Consider the following 23,466-nt stretch of genomic DNA (forward strand, 5'->3'; position numbering starts at 1 on the left):
GCAGTAACACATCAGGGCGTCCTGAGATCGAATCCCGGCTCAAGGACTTTTCCCTACCCTATCCCTCTCTCTCTCAAACTTCGCTTCCTGTCTAAACACTGTCCTATCTAATAAAGGCCAAAAATAAATCTTTAAAAAAAAAAAAAAAAAAAAAAGAATATGTGCTTTGTACAGTCATGATCGCCTCACAGCAAGAAGGTTGCTGGTTCAAGTCCTGGCTGGGTTAAATTACAGAAATTTACTGTAAAATAGCAGACGTTAAATAGCAGAAATTTACTGAAAAACAACAGACATTAAATTACAAAATCTTAAAATAACAGACGTTATATTACAGAAATTCACTGTAAAATATCAGACATTAAAAAGCAGAAATTTACTGAAAACAACAGACGTTAAATTACAGAAATTTACTGTAAAATAACAGACGCTAAATTACAGAAATTTAAAATAAAAGACCTTAAATTACAGAATCTTAAAATAACAGTTGTTAAATTACAGAAATTCACTGTAAAATAACAGACGTTAAATAGCAGAAATTTACTGAAAAACAACAGACGTTAAATTACAGAATCTTAAAATAACAGACATTAAAGTACAGAAATTTTAAATAACAGAAGTTAAATTACAGAAATTTACTTTAAAATAACAGACGTTAAACAGCAAAAATTTACTGAAAAATAACAGACGTTAAATAGAAATTTACAATAACGAAAATGCCATTCCAAAAAAAATCTTCAGCACTTACCCGGTAGGCAAAAGAAAAGTAGAAAGGAAAGCAAGATGGCTAGACTGCATTAGCAGTGACGTCAATGTTTTAGGAATAAGGAATTGGTGGGCAGTTGCGACATTGGTGAACATTGGCGGAAATTACTTGAGGCAGCCAGGATCCAGTAATGGATTGTTGCTCTAAGGATGATGACTGTAAAATAACAGACGTTAAATTATAGAAATTTACTGTAAAATAACAGACATTAAATTGCAGAAACTTAAAATAACAGATGTTAAAATACAAACATTTACAATAACAGATGTTAACTTACAAAAATTTTAAATGACAGATGTTAAATTCGAGAAATTTCTTGTAAAATAACAGATGTTAAATTAAAGAAATTTACTGAAAAATATCAGATGCTAAATGACAGAAATTTAAAATAACAGATGTTAAATTACAGAAATTGACTGTAAAATAACAGACCTTAAAGAAACTGAAAGTTAAAATAACAGATGTTTAATTACAAAATTTAAATAACATATGTTAAATTACAGAAATTGACAGTAAAATAACAGATGTTAAATTTAGATTTTAAGGAAATTTCTATATTTTAACATTCATTATTTTACTGTCAATTTCTGTAATTTTTAGCGTCCATTATTTAATGTTTTTTTTTTTCCGGCCCTCCATCCCCCCACCAAAATAACATTTTTTTTACAGTGTCTATTTTTCTATTCAAAATCTGATGATGTTAATGTTTTGACTTTTCAGTCATGAGACTTACTATATACTTATGAACAAAAAGTAAAACCTCAATAGGGGCTAATTCATACGAACCCATAGGAATTTTATTCATTCATTTTACTTTTGTCTTATTCCCTTATTTATCAGGGATCGCCACAGTGGAATGGAACCCCAGCTATTCCTGAAGCGAGTATCCTTCCAGCTGCAACCCAGTACTGGGAAACACCCATACCCTCTTATTTTCATACACACACACACACACTTAGAAAAGAGGTGATTTATATTTTTAAAAGCGGATCTGCAAAACCAGACATTCACCCCAGCATCATTATACCAGTTCATTTCTGCAGTTGTAATTTACATAATGTCTTTTTGAATGCTAGTTGGTGATGCAAATGTATTCCAGTTCATTTAGCATAAGAGATTTGCTCGTCCAGTTTAAACATTTTTAAAGATGCTTTTTTCCAGCTCACCTCCGATCAGGGTTTTGCTGAAATCCTGTTATATATTCGTCTCATAAAACAATAACCTGAATTTAGGGGTAAGCCCTCCCCCTAGCACACTTTCCTTTGTGTATATTCCAAGTCTTGCTAGACCTTTCTGATGTTTACCAGGGAAAGCTCTGTGAATTGTCAAGCTTGAAAGACTCAGCCCCCTAAAAAAAACCTCTGAAAGCACAGAACAATGTGTAGCTGGAGCTCAGAAATGTCCACCTGGGAATGTTTCCGCTGCAGCAGGTTTTCTCTGAAATACCCTACTCTTGTCCCTTTCATGGTCCTTGAGGAGGCATTGTGATATTAAGGAGAGTTCTGTGCATGCTGGAGGTAACTGCAGAGCGTACTGTTCCTGTAGCTTAATGTGCATGGCATGGCATATAAACTTTGAGCAGTGAACAGTGCATGTGCATTTGTTAGAGCTGTTAAAGAAGCTGTCATTTTGCCTCCAACTGTTGCTTTAAACCTGTATACACTTGTTTCCTTTGTAGATAGTTGAATCAAAAATGAAATTTCTTGCATCGTTTACTTATTATCCAATTGTTCTAAACCTGCGTGAGTTACTTTTATCTGCGGAATGCAAAGAAGATAAAATGTAGAATTTTGCAATCATTGACGTCTATAGTATTTTTTTGTTCCTACTGTACTTTGGATGTCAAAGGCTGTAACATTCTTCAGAATAGTTTGTTTTGTGTTCAACAAGAAATTCATTACAGTTTAGAACCACCAAAGTGTGAGTAAATTTTAATGCAACTTTTGGGTAACTTTCCCTTTAAGTGTCATTCTAATGATCATTACTGTATATATATGCTCACATACTGTATATACATATAATCTGGGATGGGCAAAAATACATTGAAATGTATTTAATTATTTTTTTTAAATATATACCTATATTTAACAAATAAATTAATTTAATCAAAGTAAACTACAAAATACAGCAGTCATCACGTGTATGAAAATAAAATACTGTATTTTGTATTTTTAAAATACGACAGAATACTTTTACAAAGGAGCATGACATTTATTTGCAAATTTTCCATCAATTAGACCAATCCGATCATCTCTTAAACTGACTTAGTGAAGTAAACAATGTTTGATAGGGAATATGGCCAGTAAAATTGCCATCATCTCCGTACAATGATTATTCAACCTCTTAATATTTTAAAAGGGTATTAAATATATTTTATTTATTTAGGGTATTAAATGTTTTTAGAAATGTATATACAGTTGAAGTCAGAATTATTAGCCCCCTGTTTATTTTTTCCCAATATCTGTTTAACAGAGAGCAGATTGTTTCAACACATTTCTAAACATAATATTTTTAATAACTCATTACTAATAACTGATTTCTTTTATCTTTGCTATGATGACAGTAAAGAATATTTGACTAGACATTTTTAAGACACTTCTGTATAGCTTAAAGTGACATTTAAAGGTTTCACTAGGTTAATTAGGTTAACTAGGCAGGTAAATTAATATTTTGTCATTTGTATTTGATAGGGTTGATGAAAATGGGTGAAGATTTTGTATAATAATTTAGTGCCTTGTATTTTTTTTTATTTTTAAAGTACTGTGAAATACTTTGTAAGAAGTCTACATGATAACATCATGAAAATGTGGCCTCTGATTGATGCTTTCTAAGTTATTTGTCTTGGCTTGAAATCAGAACAGAAAGTTGATTAAAAAGGTGGTCAATTCTTTGAGTATGGATGGAAATTGTACAAACATAAAGAAAATAACAAAGAAATTGCAACAAAAATTAACAATCTTTGAAAAAGTTTACTGCACTAGTACTAAGAGCAGCAATATGTAGTGTACAATTTGGCAACAGCATCTTTGATTAAGAAATGAGATGGAATAAAATAGCCCCTAAGAACAGGATGAGGAGACTTCAGCACACAATCATTCTCAGTCTCAGTGCTGCAGGTGGAAATGCAGAGGAGGTTTAGACAAAAAACGTCTAGAGAATGGGAGAATGAGTAAACTGCACAAATAATATTAGTTTTGGATGAATTGTTGATGTACTGTAGATGCCAAAAATAAGACAAAGAACATAAAAATAAGTCCTACAGTGGCGATTCCTACAACACTTAATCAGCTGTTTCAGATGCCAGTAGCTGATCTGCAGGTGGTCTGTACAGTTAATGAAGATATGTAAAAATGGCACAATACAGTATATGAGAGACAAATATTTAATAATTCTGCAGTCTATACAGACTGCTCAAAAACTCCAGACTCCTCTTACAGGCAGCAGCAGGATATATATATATATATATATATATATATATATATATATATATATATATATATATATATATATATATATATATATATATATATATATATATAGTTGTAGTCAGAATTATTATCCGCCCTGTATCATTAGCCCTCCTGTTTATTTTTTTCCCAGTTTCTGTTTTACGGAGAGATTTTTTTTTCAACACATTTGTAAATATAATAGTTTTAACAACTTTTTTCTTATAACTGATTTATTTTATCTTTGCCATGGTGACAGTATATAATATAATATTTAAGATCTTTTTCAAGACACTTCTATACAGCTTAAAGTGACGTTTAAAGGCCTAACTAGTTTAATTAGGTTAACTAGGCGGGTTAGGGTAATTAGGCAAGTTATTGTATAACGATGGTTTGTTCTGTAGACTATCGGAAAAAAATTGTAGCTTAAAGTGGCTAATAATGTTGTCCTTAAAATTAAAAAAATTAAAAGTGCTTTTATTCTAGCTGAAATAAAACAAATACGACTTTCTCAAGAAGAAAAAATATCATTAGACATACTGTAAAAATTTCCTTGCTCTGTTAAACATAATTTGGGAAATATTTAAAAAAGAAAAAAAATCAAAGGGGCTAATAATTCTGACTTCAACTGTATATAAAGAGTTTATTTACAAAAAACAGATAACATTTTTAGAGACATCATGTGTTACAGTATGTTTAATATGCATTGAAGTGTACGATTGCAAAAGACATGATTTAGGAAAATTACTAAAAGTGACGATGTCAGTAGTTTTCAGAAATCATGTTTCTATGTTGGATATTGAAGATTTCGGGTGGAGCAGTGGCGCAGAAGGTAGTGCTGTTGCCTCACAGCAAGAAGGTCGCTGGGTCGCTGGTTTGAACCTCGGCTCAGTTGATGTTTCTGTGTGGAGTTTGCATGTTCTCCCTGCATTCGTGTTGGTTTCCTCCAGGTGTTCTGGTTTCCTCCACAGTCCAAAGACATGCGGTACAGGTGAATTGGGTAGGCTATGTATGTTTGGATGTTTCCCACAGATGGGTTGCAGTTGGAAGTGCATCTGCTGCATAAAAACGTGCTGGATAAGTTGGCGGTTCATTTCGCTGTGGTGACCCCGGATTAATAAAGGGACTAAGCCGACAAGAAAATAAATAAATGAATAAATGAAATTCCCAAAAAATACATGTATTGAACAAAAAAAAATTATAAATAACCACTTCATATATCACCCTTTTAAAATATAAGACGCTGGCTTCACAATAAAGAGATATACAGTAGTACTGTATTCCAATTCATTATCCGCATTACATGTTTTTTGCAGGGATTAAAGAAATCATCTTCAAGACAGGACTTTCATATGAACTTTGGACAAATTTTATGCTAAAATGAAAGAGAAAGTCTTTTTGTTTTTCAAATTTGTGTTAGCCCATAGCATCATTGTTTCAAGAGGTTTTGACCCCGGCGTCAACCCCAGTCTCTCTGTTCCTATTAAACTCGCTGTTAATAAGGGATTTTACTGCCATATTTGTCTTGTTGAGCTCCACATAGAACAAACTAAGCACTCAAAATTGTTTCCATTGGAGGACTGCATGGGACTTCTCTCCAACCAAGCTTTCCTCCATGCCACTGACTTTAGGGTTTACAATAGCGGCTGAGCTGTTTAATGTAGTGCGGGGAATTATGTGGTGGAATAGAGTGTTGTTTGACTTATGACTGAAAGGCGAAGCGAGTAGTTTAGCTTAGGGTGACTTGAGTGACCACATCTGGACAGTGTTTCGGCTCAGCTAGAGCTGAATGTGTTTAGTTGGGGACACCATGACAAACGTCGCTTGAAGGTTATGAAAGTTGCTGTAGATGGGTGCAAAATGGAATCCCACCAAACGTCCTGACGTGTTTCATTTTCTGTGGAAAGATGGCGAGGAGAAGTTCCTGCCAAAATGTTTTATTGAAGGATTTTCCAATACAGTTCATTCTCACTGATATATAGCCTCTCCAGAGACTGTCATTAGCTGAGCCAGGCCACCATGTACACAGTGGAGTCACATTTTACCCATGAGAGCACATATGCCTACTGTGGTCTCTTGCTGTCCCAGGAGAGAAGGAGGCACCATCTGCTGGTAAGGCTACACCACTGTGTACAGAGATGGACTATAGAGCTTTGGGTGTGGGTCAGGGTTGTTCAATATTAGGCAATCGTGCTACAATAAAAGTTCAAGGGAATGAATGTGTGGTAAGGGTTATCGTCTTATTTTTAAAATAAGGAAGTCAAATGGTTTATGATTTATTTATTTATTTATTTTTAATATTTGCTTATGACTATATATAGGCTACATGAAGCAATGGTGGTAAAGGTGCATTAAACCGGTTATGTTGAGTTTATCTAAATCAAAAATTGCATGTACAGTGCTCAGCATAGTTGAGTACACCCCATTTTGATGAATATTTTTCTCTATTTCTCAGTGAATATAGGCAATATATTTTGGTGCATTTAAACAAAAAATATTTATTAAACCGACATATTTATGAAAATAATATTTTAGTCACCAAACATATTTAGAAATAGAGATAATACAATTAAATTCAAGCTAAACATAGCAACAAAAATTACAACCTACAAACTTTTAGCAATTTTTTTTTCCAATTTTTTTGCTTTTCTTAATTTTTTCTCTTTTAATATTGTGTATTTAATATTTTTCTATAACATAAATTTGCATTTTTGGCCTGTCATCGTAAGTTATTTTGTTAGATTAGCTCCAGATTTAGCTTCGGTACTGACTAATCTATGCACAAATATCCTATTGTATAGCTTCCTATTAAAATCATGAATTTAAAAGAGAGATTTGTGAGCGGAGTATTTATACTAAGCACTGTAAGTACTGTTGTTGATGCTCATAAAAATCAGCATATTTATATTCGATGCTAACTATTTGCAAAACAAAGTAGTTTTAAGACAGTGTATTAAGGTCAAGCCAAACTCCCATATGGTTTTCCAGGGATATTGATTTATTTGATGAATTGGTTGTGAGTTTATTGCTTATCCTCAAATGGCAGTGAAAAGCATTTAAACTGAATTTTATATACAAAATTCAATAAAACAAACAATTAAAGTAAAGCAACATTGGTAATACACATATTTATTGTTATGAACATTGAAAAAAAAAACATTCACTGGATTTTTTAAAAGGTATGTGCCATGGTAGCAAACAATTTATATGGGCTGAATTTAAATAAACAAATGAAGTTGAATTTAATTACTACTGCTAAATTTAATTTTCAGCCCAAATCAATTGTTTCAAACCACTTACCTTAAAAAAAAGTTGTATCCATTAAATCATTTTTCCAGTGTACTTTAAAATCATAAGTATGCATTGACCTTTATGCATAGTAAGATGCTTTAATAATCTTTCTTATCTTTAGATCTCCTTAAATTTATATTCATCATTTTAAGTCATAAAGTGTTCATGTTTTCCTTCACTGTAAGCTGTACTGCGCTGTGTGTGTTTGAGAGAGAGAGAGAGAGAGAGAGAGAGAGAGAGAGAGAGAGAGAGAGAGAGAGAGAGAGAGAGAGAGAGAGAGAGAGAGAGAGAGAGAGAGAGAGAGAGAGAGAGAGAGAGAGAGAGAGAGAGAGCAGTCAGTGTAGACTCTGCTGGCCGGTTGTGGTGGAAATGTGTTTGTGACTGAACATCCGAAGCGTGCAGGCGGATGATATTCACCGGCTGATCTCTGTAGGCGGAATGGAGGTCTATCCTTCCGATAGTGAAAGGATGATGGAGGCTTGGCTTGACGACAACCTAGAGTTCGCACATTCTTACTTTGTACGCAAGGCTTCCCGGTAAGTTAAGTCGCAGTTTAATGACAAGAAGTCTTGTAATGAGTACTGTATGTACACCAGTACTCGCGTGCTCCAGCAAAACAACTAGACGTTGATGGGTTTGTTTATTTGGTTCTAGCCAATGTCCTGTCAGTTCAACTTATGTTCCGAATTTTAAATAGCAGGTAAAGGAGAGTGTCAATAATATGTACTGTATTTTCCTTGTAAACTTCGATAACCAACAATTTTGAACTCGTGTTCAGACAATATGCTGCTATTTGTTTTGTTTACCATTTTACAATGTAGCTAATTTTGTGTTTTTGTTATGTTCGTCGTTGATATATGCAGCTTTGTCTAAATATAGCTACTACTCTGTTTTGTAAATCCTATTATACTTAAATATAAAGTTGTGATTTGTATAGGCTAAATAGATTTTAATGTTATGCACTTAAAAAATATAAGTCGCCTTGACATTCTCCATTCAGATAAATTAAAACACCTGCATTTACGTGTTCAAGCTGAGTAAAAACAGTTGTATAATATTAAATTGTACAAATACAGGTTTCCTACAAATTTGCCAAAACATAAAAAGTTGTGTATGTTAATTTCTTGAGAATGTTGATAAAACAAACAAACTACACAAAACTACATTCTATTGGCTGTGTAGAACCAGCATTAAGTAAAAAAAAAAAAAAAAAAAAAAAAAGAAAACTAACATTTGTATGCATTTTTGGCATGGGAGGATAACCGTTTTCGAGGTATATCGTGGTTTGGAAAAGTCAAGGTTTTAAAACTGCCAAAATTTTGTGTTATACCATTCCTAATGTATGTCTAAGATTTTAAACTTTAAAATTTTAAACTTTTTTTATGACAACAGTATCTCCAGTAGAAAAGATATCCAAAGATATTGATGTACAGTTGGTTTTATTATCGCACATTCCTTTATTTAACGTTCCCTTCATTATTTACTTTGCTTATTTGAATATAGGGTCTGAAATAATATGTAAATATGACTTGAAAACAATTACTATTTGTTTGTTAAAACAAAGCACTATTTGTTTGACTGTGAACAATGTTGTACTTTGATATTCACTGGCTGCTAATATGACTAATTAATTCAGTAATTAATTAGTAATTTCACTATTTATTCATTCATTTTCTATTAGTTTTATTAGTTTTATTAGATTTATTAGTCGCTTTATTAATCTGGGGTCGCCAAAGCGGAATGAACCGCCAACTTATACAGCATTTGTTTTACGTAGCAAATGCCCTTTCAGCCATAACCCATTTCTGGGAAACATCCGCACACACTCATTCACTATGGACAATTTAGCCTACCCAATTCACCTGTACCTCATTTTTTGGACTGTGGGGGAAACCGGAGCACCCGGAGGAGACCCACGCAAACGCAGGGAGAACATGCAAACTCCACACAGAAATGCCAACTTACCCAGTCGAGGCTCTAGCCAGCGACATTCTTGCTGTGAGGCGACAGCACTACCTACTGTGCCACTGCATCACCCTTCACTATTTAGAAATGGCAATAATACTTTTCTAAAATTATATTAAGGAGAAAGTCTAAATGTGCAAATATAAAACCAACTTTACCTCAGTTGCAAAGATGCTGTTTTAAATTGTAAAGACATCAGTGTTTTGGAAACAAATGAAGACAGCAGAAGTTCATTCATTTTATAATTATTCATTTGAATTATTCAGCCTGACATGTTTATTGCTCCAAAATATTATAAAAGTTTCTCAAAATAAAATATATTGTGTTCAAAGTGGAAAAAATTTTTTGTTTTTCACCCAGTCATTTAAAAAAAAGCTAATTTTAGGGCAGTAATCACAAACCGTGAAACTAAGGCTGGGCGATATGGCAAAAAAAATAATAGTCACGATCATTTTTTTTTTATATCAGTCGTCGATATCAATAATTATCACAATAAATGTCAAATCTTTTTAGCTATCAATTTTAAAGGATTTTCAGCATGCAGATCTCTTTGTGCAGCTGATTTAACACATTTTGTGAAATGTTTTAGCTGTCTGACAATTTATTTAGTCATCAATTTCTCTTCAGGTGTTTTAACTAGCTTTAACCAATTTTATCTCACAGACTGGCACGAATAGGCCAATGCAGACTCTCATTTTGTAAATCGTGCATCACGGCGAGACATGCAGGAAGCCTCTCCATTCACTCAAAGAGTTTCTTAGCTCTCTCATCCTTCAGACTGAGTTTTTTCTTCCGTGGTAATCTAACAATACTATCAGTGCTGCGAATAGTTTGTAAAGACTGTTACGCATAGTGCATAAATATTATCGAGCACTTATCGAACTGTCATTATAGTTTTATCGAAACAATATATATTGTGATAATTATTATTATCGCCCAGCTCTACGTGAAACCGTATTTTTTTTTTTATCCAATGTTATCATACCATCAGAATCTTTTACCGGGCCTTGACTAATGCATGTATATAACTTTTTATTTATTTATTTATTTATTTATTTATTTATTTGTTTATTTACTTACTTGCTTACTTATAGTAATTATCAGTTGTTTTCAAAAACAAAACTAGAAATTCTCAACCTGTGCAATCAGAACGCCATAGAAAGAGATATAAATCGTTCAAAAGCTTAAAATAAGTTTTCTGTTTTTGTAATTAAGTGAAGTAAAACTAGAATAGGGCCAGGGCCGGAGTGGGACTCCGTTTCAAGAAAACAGCTGCTTTAGAACTTTACATGTTCAACAACCCTAACGGTATTATGTCTTAACAATAAAAAAAATAAATAATAATAAAAAAAAAAAATAATAATAATAATTACTCAGGTGAGGTTCAAACTCAGGTCGGCAGCATCATAACGCAACATGCTGACCACTGAACCACAACAACGCTGTAGCACTGGTGTGTTTGGAATAAAAAATAAATATTCTATTGATGACTTAATTTTTTCTACCCTTTTTAGGTTTCTGATCAAGTTATGTCAGATTTATTAATGTAGTGAATCATCTGATTTTCATTGAGCAGTTGTAATATTCATTAACATTAATTATTCAAATTCTTATATTTACTAAGATGCCGCTGTTTGGGGTCGAATGATAGTTACATCATCATTAACCTGCAGGCTGCATTTTGCTCGATGGGCTGTGAGAAAATAAATAAAAAGAGCAGAGCTGCGGCAATGATGAATAAAAAGAGTGAGGCTATGGTCAAATGAATAAATAAATAAAAAAATGGGAATGCTGGGAGTGCAAGCAGCTAGAGACGCTGGCCCTCGCGGCCAAAAAAACATGACTGGCCCACCGGGTATTCTTCCGGTCCTCCCGATTAGCCAATCCGGGCCTGAATAGGGCCTATATAATATATATAAACTTATAATAATAAAACCAAATATAGCAAACTTAAAATAATACTTGACTTGAATCAGTTATTTAACTGTATCACATTTTACTAATGTTATTATTTCTGGACCACTGAAAAACAGCTCAGGCAAATTCCCACTTCTGATAGGCTGAGATAAATTAAGGCTGCTTAATATGAGAAACTTGAATGTTTAGGAAAGGGCTGGATGTTGTCTCTTCAAAGTGAATGTTATTTATTTAAACAGTTTTTAGACAGTGGTGAAGTTTGAATTTCCTCCCCAGATGATGAACATTTCATTGAAGTGATTTGTTATAGCCATAGGATATTTTAAAGCTTGCATTTAATAAAAACCACTATGCACTGCTGTTTTGACAGGTTTGGAAATAATTCACCATCTAATGTTATGATTGCGGGTTCGTATTGACTCCAAGGGTTTAGTTGAGCTGCTAATCTGAATGTCCCATTTAGTATTTAATGAAGGCGTACTGAATTGACCATAGAACCTTTGTAAAAGATTATTATATATATTTCAGCAAACACATTAAAACCTTAAATAGACCTGGCTTTTAAAAATCTGTGGCTAAATAAGAGAGAAAATGAGACAGTTGAGCAGTTTTAAAACTGAATAAGTCCATCACTACTGCATTTACAAATATATGATGTATAATCAACCCAGTAGGCAAAGGATATTAACATGTCATCAGATTGATGTTGTACCCACCAGCGAAGGGGGACATTGCATTATGGATGGAAATAAAATTGGGTTGATGTCAGAACCCATTGTCAGACCAACATCAGTGTCCAACATCGGCCAGACGTTAGATTTTAGTCACTTTACAATGCAACTTAAAAACAACCAAAAATCAAAAAAAAAAAATTACCACTATGACGTCTATCATTCTTTGGATATTGGTTTCCATACCTGACAAATAAGTCAGTATTTGACGTCAATATGACATTGGTTTAAATCATTGGTTTCAAACTCAATTCCTCGAGGGCTGCAGTTCTGCACAGTTTTGCCCTAATCCTAATCCTGATGCCCTAACCCTAATCAAACACAGCTGATCCAACTAATTAAGGTGGTTATCACTACTAGAAACTACTAGATCAACTGTGTCCTCCTGCTTACCTTAAAACACCTGCATGTATGTTTCTAGAAAGCCTAGTAAGAGCTTGATTAGCTTGCCCAGGTGTGTCTGATTGGGTTTGGAATTTTGGTCACTTTCCAAAACAACCTAAAATCAACCAAACATCAATGTCATTTGATGCTGGCTACACATTGAATTTTGGTCACCCGACATCACAACCTAAATCTAGCATAATATTAATGTCTTATGATATTGTGTGCCTGCTGGAAATAAATTTACACTATTTAATCAAAGCAGGTCCCACATTGTGGTAGTCTCGAATCCCAGTTCGTAGACCATTTCCTGACTTAACAAGTTGAGATATGTTTAGATTTCAATTGCATGAAAAGTTCCAGGATGTGTTCTTGGCATCAAGGATCCACCGTTGCAGACTTGAGCGCCGACCTCGCTCTAGAAGTCCCAGAAGTCATTGTGGATAGAGGTGGGAAGTGCAGCATTTTATATAGGTTTATTATTAAAGTAAAGGAGTATCCCTAAATGCTTATGTTTAATTAGGGTTGGAGCTAAACCCTCTAGGGCCGAGTTTGGATACCCCTGGTCTAGCTTGTTTAATCTTTTTCCTGTTGTTCACATGGATGATGTTGACCAATAGGAACACTGAATATCATTTGTACAAGCTTAAAATGGCCAGATGAAACATGAAATAGAAGAAAGAACATGCAAACTCCACACAGAAATGCCAACTGACCCAGCCGAGGCTCGAACCAGAAACCTTCTTGCTGTGAGGCAACAGTGCGCCCACTGCGCCGAACATCAAGATTTTATCAAAACAAATTGCATCATCTGACACAGTGACTGTTGTAATTAGGGTTGAACAATATATAATGTTTGAGCATCCATATCACAATGTATTTATAGTCACATTGCAGGAGAATTAGATTGTTTATTAAATATTAAACTATAAAGATATAAATAAAAAAAATGTATTTGAGTACTGTTAGACTCCCCAAAAAGCCTAAAGGACTGTTTATTTTTTATATTTCGTATTTATATATGCTTTTAATTTTATTATATTTTATGCAGATGCACTTGTAACAGAGCCTCCTTGGTAGAGGAACCGACTCCTATGCAGAACGTCACATAGGATGCGGGTTGTGTGGTGTGGGACAGGCGGGGTTACGTTGGTGTCGTGACCCGGATATGAGTGAGGGTTAGGGGGGTGAGGGTAACAGTGCTGGAGGCCATGGTTTTTAGCCTCCTTGGTAGAGTAACCGACTCACATGCAGAAGGTCGCCAGTTCGATACCAGCTCGGAGCGGGTTAGGTGGTATAGGACTGGCGGGGTTACACACTGCATATAAAAAGACTTGTATCACACCAGTCAATGTAATTTATTAAAATATTTCCAAAAAAAGCTATTCAAATCATCCGATTAAATTTTATTCATATTGCAACATATGATCACAGACAAACAAAATATTGCAGCAAAAATCTGATTTTGTCAATATCGTGCAACACTAGTTATAACCAACAGTACAACTCATGTAGTCTAAATGGGGCTTTAGGTATACTGCAAATGTAAAAGGCATTAAACTGTCATTAAATTCTGGGTGGATGCTGGGAATCAACTTTTGTTTTGTTTTGTTTCAAATCAAGGGAAGTAATTTGTCATATTTTTTGTCGTATTCAACTCTTTTTTTTTTTTTTTTAAAGGGAAATGGTCAATGCCTGGTTTGCTGAGCGTGTACACTCCATTCAACCATCTAGGGAACCATCAAAAGCAGTGCCAGAACCTGTAACAGCAGTCCATCCTCTTGGTCCAACTGACTTGGTGCCATCTGCAAGTCCAGCTCCTTCCACCCCAACACGAAAGATCTCTGCATCTGAGTTTGACAGGCCGCTTCGCCCCATAGTCGTGAAAGATGCAGAGGGTTCCTTCACTTTCCTGAGTGACACAGAAAGGGTGCAGATGCCGCTTCCTCCCTCCCAGCGGACAGGCTCAGACAATGGGACAGATGAGGGTGGAGGTATTAGAGATCGTGGTAATGGGGACCGATGTGCTCGTCTGTTGGAGCTTGTACGTGATGTTTCAAGTCATTTGGACCTTACTGCCCTCTGCCACAAGATCTTTTTGCATACCCATGAGCTGATAGCTGCAGATCGCTACTCGTTGTTCTTGGTTGGGGAGGACAGTTCAAACAGAAAGTTCTTAGTTAGCAGGCTTTTTGATGTAGCAGAAGGATCTACTCTTGAGGAGTCTTCAAACAGTGGCATTCGCCTCGAATGGAACAAAGGAATTGTGGGATACGTTGCAGCCACTGGACAGCCTCTCAATATTAAGAATGCATATGAGGTGAGTTTATTTTTTTCATTGCATTGGCTGTTTGTTGACAGAAAAATATCACTTTTAACTTTTACATTCCACAAAAATTTTCAATAAATAAATTAGGCAAGGCAAGTTTATATATATAGCACATTTCATACACAATAGTAATTTGAAGTGCTTTTCACAAACAGGAACAAAAGAAACAATACTAAGAAAAATAAAAACAACAAAGATTTAAAAAAAGATTAAAAACAGATTAAAATGTGTGAAATGAACAGATTTAATCTGTGGGACGTAGCACAGTGCTCATTCAGTAAAGGCACAGCTCAACCGATGTGTTTTCAGTCTTGATTAGAACGTGCGTAATGTTAGAGCACATCTGATCATTTCTTGAAGCAGATTCCAGCAGGGGGGGGGGACTGCAACTGTCTGACTGCCTTTATGGGAGAGTCAGTAAGGAGTCCATTACAGTAATCCATCCTACTGGTGATAAAAGCATGAGCAAGTTTCTCTAAGCCCTCACTAGATACACAGCATCTAATTCTTGCAATGTTTTTGAGATGATAGTATGCTGATTTACAGGTGAAACTTATTTTTAATACACTTTATTTGAAATGTCCCTCAACAGATAATCTGTAATTAACTTGACAAGTACTGTCAACTTATTCCACTTGCCCTAATATAACAGTCTATTAATCCTTTGAAACTTACAACACAGCTTGGACAGTATTCACAGTGCTTTACTTTTTCCATGTTGTGTTATGTTACAACCTTTATTCCTAAATTGATGAAATTAGTTATTTTCCTTAAAATAATAATAATAATAATAATAATAATAATAATAATAGAAAAAGACTTTTCGAACACACTGTACTTAAATGAAGCAACCAAATTACAAAAATAATGTAATGAAAATTACACATTTTGTAAAATAAATAGAAATCATTCGTGCATATATGTCCAAAATGATAAAAACAACAAAGCTGGTAATAATAATGTTTGCTCCTCCAATTTACTCACAATCCTATATTATAAATGCTGATTTATCAGGATTTGCCATTGCGAAATGAAGCACCAGTTACTCTGTCATATGTTTTCCCCTTCCACTGGGAGACATCTATGCACTTTCTCATTCACACATACAGCTAATTTTGTTTACCCAATTCACCTGTGCTGCATGTCTTTTTTACTGTGGGTGACACTGCAACACCTAGAAGAAACCCACACAAACATGAGGAGAACCTGCAAACTCCACACAGAAATTCATCCTGGTCTGCACAAGTGAGAGTGCTAACCAAATAGTCACCCTTAACTTACCATTTAAAAAAAGTATTTAATAAAAAAAAAAATTCACTAAACATACTATACTCTTGCTTGTATTTTGAGGCATTTGTATGAATTGTACCGCAGACTTCATGGCTTGATTTCTACTGCACTGTTAATGGCGGGACCTTGGCTGTTTCTCGATATGCATTCTTCGGCGATCTTGCGTCCTCGTGTTCTCTTGTAACATCATCATCAACTGGCAAAGTTCAGTTTCAATGCTCAAGAACACAAGAACAAAGAAAGCATGAAACTTCCCGGATGTGTTCTTGATATTGAAGACGCATTGATGCAGACTTGTGCACCGAACTCACTCTAAAAGTCCTAGGAGTCATTGCGACTGGAGGTGGGAAGTGCAGCATTTTATATAGGTTTGTTATTAAAGTTTAGAGATATAACTTACTTATCTTTGGAGATTCCCTAATCGAAACGGTGAATATAAACATTACCATGAAAATCTTAAAAGAATGAACACATTAAGGGTGTTTATTTGATGAAATTCGTATTAAAATATTTTTTTATTTATATTGTTTGAAATATATTTAGTTCAAGCCTCTGATGGTTCGAGCCTCGGCTGGCTCAGTTGGCATTTCTTTGTGGATTTTGTATGTTTTCTCCGTGTTGGCGTGGGTTTCCTCTGGGTGCTCTGGTTTCCCCCACAAGTCCAAAGTAATGCGCTATAGGTGAATTAGGTAAACTAAATTCTTCGTAGTATATGTGTGTGAATGAAAGTGTATGGATGTTCCCCAGTGATGGGTTGCTGCCGGATGGGCAGCCGCTACTTAAATTACATATGCTGGATAAGTTGGTTGTTCATTCGGCTTTGGCAATCTCTGATTAATAAAGAGACTAAGCCAAAAAGAAAATGAATGAATGAATGAATGAATGAATGAATGAATGAACGAATGAATGAATAATACCATAATTTACTACTTTTAAACTACTTTATTTGCATTAATAATAATACATTTTTGTACATTTTACAATGAACATCTCACAATAAAAAAACATGAACAATCCCATTTAAATACTAAAAAATACACTTTGTCTTGATTTATTTGCTGACGTCTTCTTCAATGTCGGCTATTTATCAAGTAAATGTATTTATTTATTTATTTTTTTTTTTTTATCGGATTCATTCACAACATTTAATTGAAACATGTGATTTTAGCTAGTTTTTAAAATACAATCTCTGTTAAAGCCATTCCCCATCATTAGATGAGTTGGAGGGCCAAATCAAAGGTTATCATGGGCCAACTTTTTCCCGTGGGCCCTAGTTTGGGGATCTCTGCACTAGAGTTTAAGCATGCGGAATTCTGTTGTACGGCTCTGCGAAAAGGATGAGCTTAAACAAGATGATTAGACATTTAAAAAAGTGAACAATTGGTTAATATTTTATATTTATGTACAGAGAGGTCAGGTTTTGATCTTTGATTGGTCTCACACTATCAAGTGATGCGATTTCGCAAGTCAGAGTGCTCTAAGTTTAAACTTTCCAACACAGCAAACTGAAACTTGTCACACGAGCTTGTGCTTCCAGTCTGCTGCATTCTCATTCGTATGAATGGAAGTCTATAGGGTGAAAAGTATAGTGTGACCGCGACTTAAGGCTATAATATGACAATGTAGAAAAGGTAATTACTATAAAGGGTACAACCAAAATAAAGTTTACAAATTACAAATTTCATAAAATAAAGATTTATATTTTTTGTGAGTATATGACCAACATAATGACAAAAAAGGAATGTCTAGATCTGATCACGTAATTGGAAATGGGGCCGGTTTACGCAGTTTCAGACTCAATTGGAATGAAATATTACATCCTGATCCGGACTCAAGTATATGTATGTGTATATATATTACATGCCGGCAAAGTAGAACACGGAAGCAGCTTGAAGCGGAAAGCGCGAGTATTTCTGTGGTCTGGAGGTATTATATAGTTGATGACCACAACATTGCCATTGCAAACTGTGAGATATGTACTCTGTTAACTTAGGATTGCCTATCAGGTATTTTAAGTTTAGGTGATGTTTTTTATATTAGATTAGCTCTTCTTTATTCATTTATTTTTTACATATTATAGAAGTATCGGATCAGGTTTCGGTATCGGTAGACACTAAAAATCAAATGACTCTGACTCAAAAAAAAAAAAAAAAAAAAAAACCTGATATGGACATCCCTAACAAAAACAAAGCTATTATGGTAATAAATCTAGTTTGCTGCCACATTTTTTGCCCATGTTAAATATGTTAGTATGTAATAAAACAAACCAATAAAAAACATCAATTTGCAAAACACACTCTTTCTTGTGTTTTGAGGCATTTGTGTCAAAACAAGATGGTCTAGTTCTTCGAATATCTTCTCACAAGACAAATTTGGAATTCTTTCCTTAGATCAGGGTTTCTACTTGCAATGTTTACTGTGGATAAAGTTCAGATGGACATCTTAATTAGATCCTAATATTACTTTTCTCTTGTGTAAAGAAAACACTATTGCACGGCAGTGAAATAAAATGTACTGCCTTATAATAGCTTCCAAGTCAATAAAGAAGTCTTTCCCTAGAAACACAATATAGGCTATATCTCTTAAGGCCTTTGATTAGATTTAAATGTTGTTACGCAATTCAGTTGCTAACCAACAGTTTGTATAATGATAGCAAGTATTTTTAGCTCTTTGTAATCTAGTTTAATTTGCTTTCACTGGTTCTACAGTAATATGAATAGGGGAAAAAAGAGAAAAAACAACAACTGGGTGGGAGACTTTTAGTAACACATTTTTCAGAATGTGTTTGAGATGGCCTTAAATAACTCAAAACAAGGTTAATTGTTAACTCTGATCTGATCTAATCTCTGTTTTGTGGTTTTATATAAAGATTTAAAGACTATTCAAGCTGTTAGAGTAATCACCATGAGGATTTTGGCATGTTAGAACAGTATAATTTATAAAGTAAAAATAGGTCCTGACCCTTGATTTTGTCATTAAAGCAATTTTGTCTTAGATAACATGTTTATTTAGAGATCTGTCCAGAACTGCAGTCGTTCAGTGGTTGCAAGACCCAGCAGGAGAACACAATCTGAAATCTGCCTTCTTTGCTCAGGGACACAGCTGTGCTGGAAATGTCATGTAACTAAAGCCACAAGAAACGAAGAAGAAAATGACATCATGACAATGCTCATAGGCTAATGGTACCACGAGAATAGACATTCAGTCTGAAAGGCACTTGCTGCTCCTAAAGCTAATCAGGGATACAAAAAGACCCTGTGGTTTGAGAGACTTAATCATATTCATTCATTTATTAATTTTTTTTTTTCAGCTTAGTCCCTTAATTAATCAGGGGTCGCCACAGCGGAATAAACCACCAATTTTTCCAGCTTATGTTTTACACAGCGGATGAACTTCAGCTGCAACCCATCACTGGGAAACACTCATTCACTCTCATTCACACACATACACTATGGACAATTTAGCTTACCGAATTGACCTAGAGTGCATGTCTTTGGACTGTAGGGGAATCAGGAGCACCCGAAGGAAACCCACTTCAACACAGGAAGAACATGCAAACTCCACACAGAAATGCTAACTGACACAACTGAGGTTTGAACCAGTGACCCTCTTGCAACAGCACTACCCACTGCACCACTGTGCCACCTGACTTAATCACATATTATAATAAATTACATTTTATTTTATTCATTTTCCTTTAATTAGTCCTTCACATCAATATCAATAGGTTAATCAATAGGTATGTGATACACCAAATTAAAATGGATCGTCTTGCTGATGATATTCCGGATAACTAAGGATACCAAATAAATAGGATTTAACTTTTTCATTTTGTTCTTTATCAGGATTCACGCTTTAATGCAGAAGTGGACCAAATTACAGGCTATAAGACACAGAGCATCTTGTGTTTGCCCATCAAAAACCACAGAGATGAGGTGAGAGATTAAAGTAAACCGTTTTAAATGTTGTACAATAAAAATGATTAATTGCTTTACCCATTGCCTCAAAGGGATAGTTTACCCAGAAATGGGTCATTTATTCACACGTCACTTGTTACAAATATTTTTTTTTGTTTTTTTTCTAAACAAAAGAAGATATTTTGAGGAATGTTGGAAATCTATAACCTTTGACTTCCATAAGGAAAACAAATACTATGGAAGTCAATGGCAATAGGTTCCCAACATTTTTCAAAACATCTAATTTTATGTTCAACAGAACAATAAAGCTCAAACTGGATTGGAACAACTTAAGGATGAGTAAATAATGAAAAAATTTTTTTTCTTCGATGAACTATTCCCAAAAATTTCACTTTTCTGCTTGTTCAAACTACTTATTTAGGTTTTTTCGTAAAAACTTAATTGTTTTATTTTCTGTTGACCTAAAATTGTATTAACAATTAAGTAACTTAATCGATTTGCGTTGAGACACCATAAAGGAATTGGAACCCATCATTTTTTTAGTGTCTAAAAAACGACTTTACCTAAAAAGTGAGTAAAACCATTGTAACTTTTAACTTAAGTAAAGTTTTTACTGTTTACTTTTATGATAAAATATAAAATAAATATGCACATAGTCCATTTGAATAATTTTAAGGCAATGGGTTTACAAATTTTTTTTACTACTTTTTAAAGTTAACTAATCTCTTTATATGGTGTACTATCAAAAACTTGATCATCAATGCTTTTAGGTTGTTGGTGTAGCTCAAGCGATCAATAAAAAGTGTGGAGAGAACAGCACCTTTACAGAACAGGATGAGAAGGTGAGTACTTTATGTTTTTAACAGTTAGTTTGACAGTATCTGTCATGTTTCTATAATAATGTGTGTGTTTTTTTTTAACATAAATAGGACTTTTCTTCGTATCTGGCTTTCTCTGGCATAGTGCTACACAATGCCCAACTCTATGAGACATCACAGCTAGAGAACAGGCGAAACCAGGTATGCTGTTTCTTTGTAAGAAGTCAGTATATACAACCTGACTAAAGTCTGACCTGTCTGCCCTAAATAAATAATTAAAAAAATCAAGACATTATAAAATAATAAGGCATAATTTTTGTTTTTTTAATAAATTTTTTTTTTTATTTTATAAAATGTAAGTAATCTAGCGGCCCTTGCCTTTCATATACCCAATTTTTTATTCCAAATGATCAACTAGAAGTCAAGTTGTTATTTGTTGTTCCGACATCTTGGATAAGTGACAGGACTTTTGTCAGGTAGTGTAAAATCAAATAAACAGTAACTGTGCTATAAGCTGTGATTATTTTCTGCGTGGTCTTGCAGGTGTTGCTGGATCTGGCTAGTCTGATCTTTGAGGAGCAGCAGTCACTGGAGGTCTTACTGAGGAAAACTGTGGCCACCATCTTATCTTTCATGCAAGCCCAAGAATGCACAGTGTTCATTTCTGACAGAGAAACAGCTGTAAGTCCAAACCATTGCATCACATTTATTTCCAAATAGCTTTTAAGAAGTTTCCAAGACTTTTAAAGAAGGGATGCACTTTTCTAAAACATGGGAATATCTAGCATTCCTTATTTTATAAATGAAGTGGCATTGCCAAGTCATTCGCTATCTAAAATATGCTTTTAGGATGCTTGAAACACCCAAGATTTATGAAGGAACGAGTTGAAACTTGAGCCAGCTGAAACTAGCCCATTGAGAACTGTTAACCCATGTGGTTGTTTAGAAGAATGAAATGTGTTTTATACAAACAGGGTGTCTTAAATTCTTAAAATGTCTTAAACGTAAAAATAGAATGTAAGCCTTAAATTCTTACATTCACTGAAATATGGTGTTGTAGGCAGTGTTGGGCAAGCTACTTGTGAAATGTAGCTTAAATACACTAAAAGCTAACATTTGGGAAATGTAGCAAGCTAAGTTTGACTACTTGGCAAAAGTAGCTCAAAAGTAGCTTTATTTTTTAAATCGAAGCAACTTAAATCCTCAATCATATATTAGTGATCAATAACACTCCCAATGAAACACATGAGACAGAAATGTTCAGTTCAGTCATTTACTGCGAATAATATGCTGTAACAAACAGAAAAAAAAGAATAGTATATACCAGCAAAAACAAACAATCCAATAAAACTACCTGTTACACATTTAAAATACTATAGTAATTTATAGTAAAGGGAAATATTTAGGAAAAAGCATTATATTGTATATATTTAAACCTCTTCATTAATCAATTACACTACATAATGTGGTATCATTAGTAACTATTGTGAACTAATAGTAAATACTATAGTAATTTCCAAAGTTTATTGCTGACCGCCGTAAAACAGGAAAAAGAAATCATCAATCTACCCATTATATGGATTTACTTTCATCGGCTAGACACCGTAAATGTAGCTTGTGTGGACACTACTGCGCTACTTGACAAGTAGCTTCGCTACAGAAAAGCCATTTGATTTATAAAGTAGCGACGCTACCGTCATGCTACTGAGAAATGTAGTTCCCCTTCGGGGGGAACTTCAGCACTATAAGTGGATTTGATTTGTAAAATCCACGCATTGGGAGGTTCGGTTCAGAAGCTACTCGTCTGAAAGAGTATTGAACGGGCCAATTAAGAATGAATTGGCAGCGCAAGCCTGCGCAGGTGAGCGGCATAAGCAATCAACTGAGTATATAAGCTCACCTGGCGCCAGCAGACGCTATCCTTTTCGCTTCAGAGACTTTCTGATCGAGTCGATGAGGGTTCCTCCTGCTGTGACCAGCGATTCTGAGCGAACGAGAGCATTCTCCCGGTCCAGAGTGTGTACACGCAGTGGCAGACGGTCGAGCTGGGTTTCTCCCTTGCCTGGCGTTCTTTGGGTCCGGTCCTCCAGAGCGGTGCGTATAAAGTTGCAAACTTCACAGAAAGAGCAACACAGTCGTGCAGCACGTCCTTATCAGGACGGCGCTCCGACTGTGCGTTTCTGGATGCGGTGGTTTCCTGTCCTCGGATGATGGGCGCGGGCATTGCGTTACATGTCTGGGGGTCCAGCATGTTAATGCGCTGCTCGCGGGCAGTTCATGTCGTCATTGCGATGCCATGACTGTTGCGCAAGATCGCGGTTAGCCTTTGCAAAAGGGTGAACCACCCCAGTTGTCCCCTGCTCTGCAGCGGGCACTCGGGCAGATCTGAGGGTTTCAGCGAGAGATAATCCGTCGCCCACGGGCCCGCGGACCTCCCGCTCCTCTAAGCGCTCCATCCAAGCTTCGGGCGGGGGAAGCGATCCGTCTAACAGATGGTAGCCCTTACGCCCGATGACACCGGAGACCAGATGTCCACCGCGGCATCGGAGGGTGGGCTTTCATTGTCCGATGATGATCCAGACCCGCTCGCCCCCTTCGGGCTGGTGAGCGCTGTC

At 35.1% G+C, this 23,466-nt stretch overlaps 2 protein-coding genes across 11 annotated transcripts in view; one reads left to right on the forward strand and one right to left on the reverse strand.

Annotated features, from left to right (window-relative positions):
- The window catches only part of LOC147843209 (uncharacterized), a 527,423-nt gene that overhangs the window by 130,358 nt on the left and 373,599 nt on the right, over positions 1-23,466 (reverse strand). The window lies entirely within an intron of this gene.
- pde5ab (phosphodiesterase 5A, cGMP-specific, b) overlaps positions 1-23,466 on the forward strand; it is a 109,654-nt gene that overhangs the window by 12,416 nt on the left and 73,772 nt on the right. For 6 of the 10 annotated variants that reach the window (XR_015494749.1, XR_015494750.1, XR_015494751.1 and 3 more), the window contains exons 1-6: positions 7,872-8,036; positions 14,178-14,817; positions 19,962-20,051; positions 20,804-20,875; positions 20,963-21,052; positions 21,395-21,532. Coding sequence is in view for 7 of the 10 variants with exons in the window: in XM_087259340.1 (XP_087115466.1) it covers positions 7,939-8,036; positions 14,178-14,817; positions 19,962-20,051; positions 20,804-20,875; positions 20,963-21,052; positions 21,395-21,532 (1,128 nt within the window). In the remaining 3 variants the exon portion in view is untranslated. 10 annotated transcript variants of the gene reach the window in all.

This window comes from Danio rerio, chromosome 7 (genome assembly GCF_052040795.2).
Source record: "Danio rerio strain M-AB ecotype USA chromosome 7, GRCz13ab, whole genome shotgun sequence".
Taxonomy (NCBI): domain Eukaryota; kingdom Metazoa; phylum Chordata; class Actinopteri; order Cypriniformes; family Danionidae; genus Danio; species Danio rerio.